This window comes from Pundamilia nyererei, unplaced genomic scaffold, assembly GCF_000239375.1.
Source record: "Pundamilia nyererei isolate P.nyererei 1_Seehausen unplaced genomic scaffold, PunNye1.0 scaffold00264, whole genome shotgun sequence".
NCBI lineage: Eukaryota > Metazoa > Chordata > Actinopteri > Cichliformes > Cichlidae > Pundamilia > Pundamilia nyererei.
Window position 1 is genome coordinate 698,616 of NW_005187665.1, and position 9,927 is coordinate 708,542.

Genomic DNA, 9,927 nt, shown 5'->3' on the forward strand with positions numbered 1-9,927 from the left:
ATATATATGGTAATTCTTATGGTAATTCTGTCTCATCATCATGCTTACAAAGTGATTATCTGGACGTCCCTCTGAGTATCTTTAACGTGCAACATTGTTAAGCCCTCCTTCCTTCCTTCCCTGCTGATAATAATCTGAATCTTTTCTCTTATAGTTATAAGTTATGTCAATAAAAACTTTGACTGCATTACTGGGAATGCGACGGATTATTTCAAATGCTTTAGCTTTAGCTGTCAGTCTTACATCTGACTTTAGAGTACTTCGGTATACAGAGGAGTTCATAGTCAATAGTAACTGCAAGGCGTCCAGGCCCCGTGGCTGGAAAACAAGCCGAATCATCACCCCTGCACCACATGTTTAACAGCTGGTATCAGGTGTTTGTGTTGATAAGCTGCTCGTGCACCGCAAATTTGCACACCTAAACTGTCCTAAGAGAAGAGGCTTCCTTCTGTGAGCCTTTCCAAACAGGCCACACTTGTTCAGTCTTTTTTATAACTATACTGTCATGAACTTTAACATTCAACATCCTAACTGAGGCCTGTAGAGTTGAGATGGAGCTCTTGGGTTTTTGCAGTTTTTCTGAATATTGCACGTTATGACCTCAGGGTGAATTTGCTGGGTCGTTCACTCCTGTGTCGATTGGCAGCAGTTTTGAATACTTTCCACTTGTGACTAATCATTCTCATGATGTAGTGTGAGTGAAAGGTTGCTGCTTCAATTCCAGCCAAAGCCACAAATCCCCTTTGGGGTGGTGTCATGAAGGGTATCTGGTGCAAAACTCTAATGAATCAAAGATGTAGAGCTGCCGGCTGCGACGACCCCATGTGGCAAAGGAGTAGCTGAAAGTAGCATTCCTATAATTCCTATAGAAGAAGTAAAGCTGCCTCTTCATTTATTTTCTTAATAATTATTAAATAAATAATGACAAGGTGCAATATATCATGCACTGTTATTCATCTGTGATTAAGTTTAAAATAATTTTAGAACCTACTAAGGATTCATTGCATTCTAATTTTTTCTGAGGGGTTTAAGGTCAAACATACAACAAGGCTCCGTTACCTCAAATCCGTAAATGTCCAGGATGGAGATGGAGAGGGTGTGTTGGTGAGGGTACACCTGACCATTGATCCTCTCTGTTAACCAGCGGAAGAGCAGCGAATATAGGATCTTGGCAACAGCATCTCTGGATGTGTGTGAGTGGTGGGCAGCGAGTGACACAATGATATAAGAAATTAAAAAGGAGAAAGAAAACATATGCATTGTTATTAGCAAGAATTTTATTAGGTAAAACTTTAAGACAAAAGGGATTTTAAGATTGCATATGTGTTAGTAATTTAGTGCACATGTATTAGTGTGCATGCATACATAATGATAAAGATGCAAACATGTTATTTACATAAATTAACGGTAATAAATGTAATGATTTTTTATGCACGGCATGTTCTGTGTGTAACTGTCTCTCACCTGGCATCAATAGCACTTTCTACACTCAGAGGGGTGTAGATCTTGTCCCTCATTGTTTCCTGTGAAAAAACATTAAGTCAGCACGTTTTACGCAGACGTCTACCTGATAATATAGAGTCTCAAGCCTCCTTTCATCTTGGTTTGAAGTTGAAAGGCTTTAAGTTCAAATTAAAAATGGAATTGCACCCAAATTTCCTGCTAATGTGCCCCTCATTGGTGCCTGTTCAGTAACTGTGGTGAGGCTCTCATCTTGGGCTGACAGATCAGGTGGTCTTATCCTCCACCTGCTTCCTGCTTCTTCCAGTCTGTTTTTCCTTTTTTTCCCCTGCACTGTAATATATATTTTATAGAAGCAGAACTTTTTCTTCTGCAATTGAAGAATCACAACAGGACGCCATAAGTTCTGGGCTGAAGAGTTAGGCTTTTCACCCTTTGTTTTTACTGAACTGCTTCCTATTTAACTTCTTTTCCTATATTTGTATCCACTCCTTTGCATCCTTTCAGCTCTTCCCTTCTTCCCTTTCTTCTACTCTCTTATTCATTGATTCGGGTGTCTTAAACTTGAGATCTGATCAGATAAAGAATGCTTTGAGACTTGAGACCCTCTCTTGCCAAACACACTTAATTATCACACACACACACGTGTGCGCTCACACAAAGACACTAATGTGTACACATGATTCCTCCAGTGAGAGGAAATGAGTGGGTACGACTCACCCCTCTCCTGTTACTCAGGCACCTTTGTAATTAGGAATTCAATTATACAAAAGGTCCTTGGTTAGTGTATAGGAGCATGTGTATGTGGAAGATATAAGGTGGGTGATAATTAGATGTTTCTCTCTTTTAATTCTCCCATCACCCTCATTCCTCACCAGAGGCAGCACCAGAGGGGTCAGGACGAGTTGAATCAGCCCTTAAACCGGACAGAGAAACTACTGGACACTTACACATAAAAGAAAATGGATCCAAAAAACGAAATACTAAGAGGAGAAATACTTTGCTTAACAAAAAAAATATGTTTTTTTTCTACTTTGTTCATGGATATGATGGAAATTAAGCAAACAAGGAAATACACAAATAGGTGGATGACCAACTGGAACACTTGTATGGACAGTGGGATATTTTAATTGTTCCTTTCCTGGATTTGGTATGGATTCACTTCATTTCCTAGCTGGATGATAATGACCACATCAATAGCTCATGTACTGGTAATTAAGGATAACGGAACAGCAAATGCGATGGAGGATCCTCTCTCTGTTTTTGGCTATTGTAAGTCACGTGCAAGTCCTTTAACTGCGCTGTTAACACTGACAGTTCCTTCAAAAGTTCCATCAAACTTTCTGGAGCTGTGAAATCTCTTATGCTGCTTTAAAATAATAAAGGAGATAAGTTCAAGTAAAGCCAGGCTTCTGCAAAGGTTTTTATGCTCTCTGGTTTTAATACTTACTGGTATTGTGACACTTCTCCACACTCAGTTTGGGTTAGTTTGGAATTAATAACAAAAATAGTTTGTTTTTTAATCACACTTGACCATGTGGGCAACAATAAGGAAAAATGGAACCAAATGTATTTATTTGTTCTGCAAACAGTCTAGGTTTTAAAATTGTCACCACCTAACTGTTTACTATTTTTAAAGAAGTTCCTTCAGAGCATAAAAAAATGACCAATTTACCATCCTGTCCCAGTTTGAATTCAATGGACCTCAAGAAAGTTCACATGAAAACAAAACAGCATTTCTTCTTTATGCAGGAGAATGTGTAAGGTATAGAAATGAAGACACTAAGATGCAAACAGCAAAGCCTCGTGGAAATAAGTAACCGCGTTCTTTGGACAAAGAGGATTCCCAGCTGGTTAGATTCAAAAACCAGAAGCATAAAAAGCTGAAATCACAACAAAAGCATGACTGACAGATTCACGCCCTGGAGCTGTAAGCTGAATGTGGCTGTTCATCTCTGCGGCACACTAAAAATAAAAGAAGTAAAAAGATGCTTTCCCTTTTAAAATAGCATAGCTCAGTCTAAATACTATATATGAATTTTTTCTGTGTCCTCTGATGTATCGAGGATGTGTGGATGTGTGCAGCCGTTTACATTCATGCTTTCCCCCTTGCGAGTCTCCAGCGCTGTGGGCTGCCTCCTGTTGTGGGTTGGAAAAATTAAACCAGTGTGAAAGTGCCCTCAAATTGCATTCTAACTGCAGACCACCAGATGGCTGCAAAAAAGACATTCAGACCTATAGAGGCCTATGAGAAAGAGGACTTTCTGACTTGAACACTCTATACAATTTCCTGCTGAGTTGATGGTTTCAGTCACTCGTTTTAGGAGTCTCCATTTAATGATTAGTTATTAATAATCTCTGGCTCTCTTCCACAGTCTGTCTTTTGTCCTGTCTCCACCGCTCAGGCCTAAACGGTCACAGCAGATGGCTGCTCCTCCCTGAGGCTCTTTCTGCTGGAAGTTTCTTCCTGTAAAAAGGGAGTTTTCCCTTCCCACTGTTCCCAAGTGTTTGCTAACAGAGGGTTATTGTTGTTCTCTGTTTCCTCTGTGTTATTTTAGGGTCTTTAGCTTACAATATAAAGTGTCTTGGGGCAACTGTTGTGATTTGATCCATATATAAAATAAAACTGAATAGAACTGAATTAATTTAGACTGACCCGTCCTTGTTTTTTGGTTTGTTTGTTTTTATATATATTGTCTGTGCATCATACTTTTTTGCCCCTTTTACCTTCACTAGCTGAGGCAGATGGCTGCCCTTCCTGATCTTGGTCCTGGTGAGAGACATTTCCTCCTCAATGATGTCAAGAGCTTAATCAAATTGTGCTGTTTGTGTATAATGTTGCAAAGTCTTGTTTTCACCATGTGAAAGTGATACAGATCATTAAAAGTGACCTATTAAAGGCACATCTGCATTTATTTGAATACCACTAATACACCAACAAAGGTAAAAGCTAAACTTGCAAAACTCAGTTTTAGACTTTTTTTCATGCTGTACATTCACTTGAGGATGTCTGCCATTTTGCTGGTAGTTTATCAGCTGGGTCAAAAAAGTTACTGGGTTGAATGTTTGGCTCTTAATAAAGGAATTTTTAAAAAAGGGAACAATTTTAATCAGACTCCTCCAATAAATCTTTGATAAACTGAGTCACTCTCCTGCACTACACAGAGCTATGAGCTGTCCTAGATTTAAACTAAATCAGCAGTGAAGTCTTTCGATAAATAATCATGCACCTCCTTCACAAATGCTGAAGGCTCTCCTAGTTTACAGGCTGCTATATGCACATGTTTGATTTGTTTTTCAATTCTTTCACTTCTAAATTCATTGTTCTGTTTAAGGCCTTAAAACGCAAACATATACAAAGTATCTTCCAATGTTTTGCACTCCAGTATATTTAAATTCCCCTTTAAAACATGGCATGGTTCATTGGAATTGATAACCAAATACTCCACAAAACCCCCTGCTTTATAGAAATAGTCAGGTTGGATAGAAATGATCCTAATAACCGACCAGAGGAGGTCAGGATGAGAAAAGAACCATCCAAGCAGGTCGATGACAGCAGTTTGCCTCTTTCTTGTCTTTCATTCTTTCACTCTGTGTGTGGCATCAACACATGTGTCTCCTTTGTGTCTGCGTAAGCGACACTCTGGGCGATACAATGCCTTTAATGTAACCACAGCTGTGTAAGTAAGGTAGAAACGCTGGCATAGTGCCACATCACCTTCCTGTTGACAATGTAGAAAAATCACCTCCAGGTTCAGGAATGTCACACACTGCAGTGCTATGCTTGTTGTTTTCAAGCACTGAGCGAACAAAAGACAGAACATCAGTGCACATGCAGACGGGACACGGTTTGATACTGACTGTGACTTTGTAGGTGACGGCTTTCTGTAGTCCTTCTGGTGAGATCTGCAGCAGCTCTGCGACTACTCTGATCTCCTGAGTGCTAACCACTGACGCCACCTCCTGGCCATCAGCCTGCAGTTCAGGAGGAAAATAGAAATGCAAAAAGAAAAGAAAAGAGAAAAGAAGAATTACCTGTGGGAAAATCTTTGCTGCTTATCTTACATAGTTTTTATTGTCCTGATAAAGTTTAGTTTATTTTAGAATTTAACTCATTAGTCTAGGTGACTGAACACTTTGCACCTTATTATTATATTAATCAAAATTTAAAAAAAGGGGATGACATATGAGAAAAACCTGAGAAATAAAATAATTCACACCTCATGCCTCTGAAAGTAAACATTGCCCAGGTGCAGTATGGAAGACAGGACTCTAAAGATGGACGACTGGTCATCCGCAGTGAAGTGAAGGATTTCCATGGCAGAAAGCAGACGTAGGAAGTCCTCTGCATCGTTCTTCCCTTTTATCCCACAATCCTCTCCCTGTGTGCAGAACGAGAAGACCAGCAGTGCTAAACGTGACCCGAGAAGGATTTTTGGAAGGGTCGTGACCCAAAATCACTGACAATGATGATGATCAAACTCAAACTATCTTCTACCTGGTTGAGGTAATAGTAGGTTTCAGCTTCTTGTAGATAGAAGGCCTGCTTCTGCTGCGAAGGAAGACCTGCCAGCATCTCGTAGAAGATGTGATAGTTCCTCTCATTTTTGGCCTGAAGCACACGCGGCACATTTACAGCAACACTTCCATATACAGAAATAAACAAGCTATCGAGACCTTTGTGTCAGCTTGCCTCACCTGAAAGACGATGCGGGATTTTTCCAGCAGATACTGAGAGGTTATGGCACCACTGATCCTACCACTGGGAAAACAAGGAATCAGAAAACACACGTGAAAAAGAAGCAGCTTCAGAAGTAAAAGAAGCTGGAGTGAGATCAGAGCAGAAGTCAAAGTTTTGCTTGTTGCTTTTTAAAAAAAACAACAACTCACTTCTCCATAAAGACCTCAATGTACTTCCCAAAGCGACTGGAATTATCGTTCCGCACGGTTTTGGCATTTCCAAAAGATTCCAGAAGAGGAGCTGCCTCAAGTATCTATCAGGGATGCCAAACACACAAACAATATATAAACCTTTATCAGATCGCCTTATAAAGGGAGCAGTAACTGTAACTGTACAACACACAGGAAAGAAGCTGTTTCAGTGGGAATGTCTGGCCAAATGAATCATAGAAAAACACACCACGGCAAAACACAGTAACCTGATATTCTTATGGCCATTGATGAAAATTACTTGTAAAATATAAAACACGCAGCATGCAGAAAACCCCAACTACCTCAATCTGCACCCAAGGAAAGCCACCGGAGATACAGGCAAATAAAAAATATGCACAAGCACATTAGTCGTCATTACAAGAAGGAAAACTTTGAGTGTCTTAGTTTGCAAATATCCAACTCTGATGGCAGTTCTTTATTCATGTCAGGAAGTGTGTGTGCATACCTGTTGCGCAAGATTAGTTTTGTGAAGTACAGCTGCTAGGTAGCGAAGGATGAGTTTGGTGGACTCGGTTTTTCCAGACCCACTCTCCCCACTGAAACACAGTAACAGAGTCTCACTGGGAATACAGAAAACCCATCAACACAGCAATGAAAACAATCAAGAACTGCCCCAGTGCTCAGCTGAGCTGGAGACAACTTTTCCTCAGATAACCAGCACCTGGACAGTTTGAATATTAGTGCATACAAACTGAGCTTATCAAACATTACAATGCCCAGTTTTTAATGTTTAAAATTTGTGTGTGCTTTTTCAAAGCCCAGATACAAAAAGCTTTATTGTTATACAGCCATGATGGGTTAATTATGAGGTGCCATTTCCATAAAGGAACACTTTGGAAACACTGATATCAGTGGAAAGAAATGATGCTGCTATCTACACAGATATGGACTGGGCAATGTGCTCAATGAAATGATGGCACATCAAGTGATAGAAATGATTCCATGCATGCCTGACTACGTCGGGGGGTGTTCCTAATGAGACAGATGGTGTCCTGGGGGATCTCTTCCCAGATCTGGGCCAAGGCATCACTGAGCTCCTGGACCGTCTGAGGTGCAGTCTGGCAGCGTCGGATGGACTGAAACATAATGTCCCAGAGGTGTTCTATTGGATTTAGGTCAGGCAAACGTGGGGGCCAGTGAATGGTATCAGATCCTTCATCCTCCAGGAACTGCCTACATACTTTTGGTACATGAGGCCGGCCATTGTTGAGCAGCAGGAGGAATCCAGTATCCACTGCACCAGAGTAGGGTGTATCAGTGGGTCCAAGGATTTCATCCCGATATGTAACGCCAGTCATGGTGTCAGTGCTTAGCCTATAGAGGTGTGTCCTCCATGGATATGCCCCCCCAGACCATCCCTGACCCACCACCAAACCAGTCATGCTGACATCCCAGAAGTTTAACTAACTTGATGGTATACTCTGAATAAAAAATGTTCCTTTTATTTTTGAGCAGTGTAAAAGATTATATTCTTTAATGGTAGGCAAAAATAACTCTGAACTATTTTGATCATCTGCATTCTACTAGTGGAAAAACAAAAACAGGTTTGATGCAAGGAAAAGCTCACCAAGTGTGAACATTACCCTGAATTAGAGCACAGCTTCTCAGGACTTCCAGAAATCATTTAGAGCGTCCATTATTTGATCCTTTTCACCTCTGTGGTGGTGCTTGCAGAGTGTTTGACTTAATTGACTAAGTGATGTGAGACAAGGCTAATCTTGCATTAGGCAAGGCTTCGGTTCCACTTTTGCATTAAACCACCTGAAAGAGTTTCACACACATGCACACACAGGTCCATTGATCTACCACTGCCAAGCACTAAATACCACCATTATGTAAGCTTGGCCAAAGGGTGTGTGTGTGTGTGTGTGTGTGTGTGTGTGTGTGTGTGTGTGTGTGTGTGTGTGTGTGCATTTAGGGATGCTGGCACCTTCACCGCATTCCAGCATAGGGTTTCAGCTCAATGGCTGCTTAGCTAAAAACAGGCCCATTATTGGTCACTGTACACCAGACCTCAGTTACCCCTTAACACATACTAACTGAAACACAAAGACACACTTGCAAGCACACAGCCCGCACAAATGTACTCACACACGAACACACACACACCTCTGAAACATAACCTGCTCCAACTCAGACCTGGCTGGGCTTTCCTTACAGGTGTCTCCTTCCGAATACGGCTAAAGTGTTCCAGGTTTGTGAGGGCGTGTGCATGTGTGAGTGTGCGTTTATGTGTATATTATGAGTGTCTTTTGTCATATCCAAAAGCATAGACCTATGTTTGTGCAAACCTCTGGATGTCGGTGTGTTTGTTTTCACAGATGAGCGCAGCCACTAAATGAAGTCACACTCAAGTGTTGGTAAATTTAACTTCACTGGTTTATGTGCGTGTGTGTGTTTGTGTGTGTGTGTGTTTTTTCTTCCAAGAGATCAGTTCTGACATGGAGCAAAACACTCCATCTTAAGTTTGCTGGCCAGTAAACCACAGACAGACACTCATGAATTTACAAACACTAATCCATCTGTAGATGGAAACCTTTAACCAAGAAGCTTCACGGACAACCTTGAAAGGTTACCAATGATATATCAAAGGATACAAAAGAAAAGCTTCACATTGCAAGACTCAGATGTTAAAAATACAATGCACCGTATAATTAACTGCATGCACGTCTCTGTTGTCTGATTCATATTTACAGAGAAAGTGACTGAAGAGACAATGAGAGTCAGCCTCTTACCTGATTATTATGACCTGTTTTTTTTTGGCATCCATCATTTGGGAATGAGCAGCGTTTGCTATGGCAAACAAATGCCTGACGGAGAAAGAGATACACAACAAGCCTTCAGACACTTAAAGGAAGCGCAACAAAGTATTCTGCTTCCCTCTTTCTGCACTTTGATCCTCTGTTGCTGACAGTTATTAACAGCTGTCAGCATGGATGAAACATACTTAATAATTTGACATTTATTGTTTTGTTTAAATATAAGGTTCACGGTTCAACAATTTTAGAGTGAAAATAACTTACGGAGGGTTTTCTCCCAAGGCACAGCCCTTGTACATGAGCACCATGTCTGTCCCATAGGTGTTTTGCATCTTATAGGGGTTCACAGACACCAGAATGCTGCCTATGTATGTCTGGAAAAAAAAGAAAGAAGAGGTTCACAAAGAAAGTAATTTTACCATAATGATCATAGTGTATGTGTGTAGGAACATGTGTCTGTGTACCCTATCTATCCCTTAACACGTGGACCAATCTGAACAAAAACTTTTCATGAACATTGTCACACATACCACAATTATTAATATATGTTTTAAAAACACTTATTATAAATCCCAATTCTTTTGATTTTCTGTGTTACTATATGTGCATTTCACCATCCCCCTGCAAATGCAATCTTTCACTGTTTGTCACGTTCAACATACAGGGAGTGCAGAATTATTAGGCAAATGAGTATTTTGTCCACATCATCCTCTTCATGCATGTTGTCTTACTCCAAGCTGTATAGGCTCGAAAG

General features: G+C 40.5%; 1 protein-coding gene across 1 annotated transcript in view; it reads right to left on the reverse strand.

Annotated features, from left to right (window-relative positions):
• The window catches only part of myo15aa (myosin XVAa), a 44,985-nt gene that overhangs the window by 27,163 nt on the left and 7,895 nt on the right, over positions 1–9,927 (reverse strand). The window contains exons 4-14 of the mRNA XM_013915177.1: positions 9,438–9,547; positions 9,150–9,224; positions 6,860–6,950; positions 6,696–6,701; positions 6,352–6,455; positions 6,160–6,223; positions 5,960–6,073; positions 5,682–5,843; positions 5,323–5,436; positions 1,465–1,523; positions 1,060–1,183 (exon numbers count right to left, since the gene is read on the reverse strand). Of these exons, the coding sequence (XP_013770631.1) occupies positions 1,060–1,183; positions 1,465–1,523; positions 5,323–5,436; positions 5,682–5,843; positions 5,960–6,073; positions 6,160–6,223; positions 6,352–6,455; positions 6,696–6,701; positions 6,860–6,950; positions 9,150–9,224; positions 9,438–9,547 (1,023 nt within the window). The remainder of the gene's footprint in view (positions 1–1,059; positions 1,184–1,464; positions 1,524–5,322; positions 5,437–5,681; positions 5,844–5,959; positions 6,074–6,159; positions 6,224–6,351; positions 6,456–6,695; positions 6,702–6,859; positions 6,951–9,149; positions 9,225–9,437; positions 9,548–9,927) is intronic.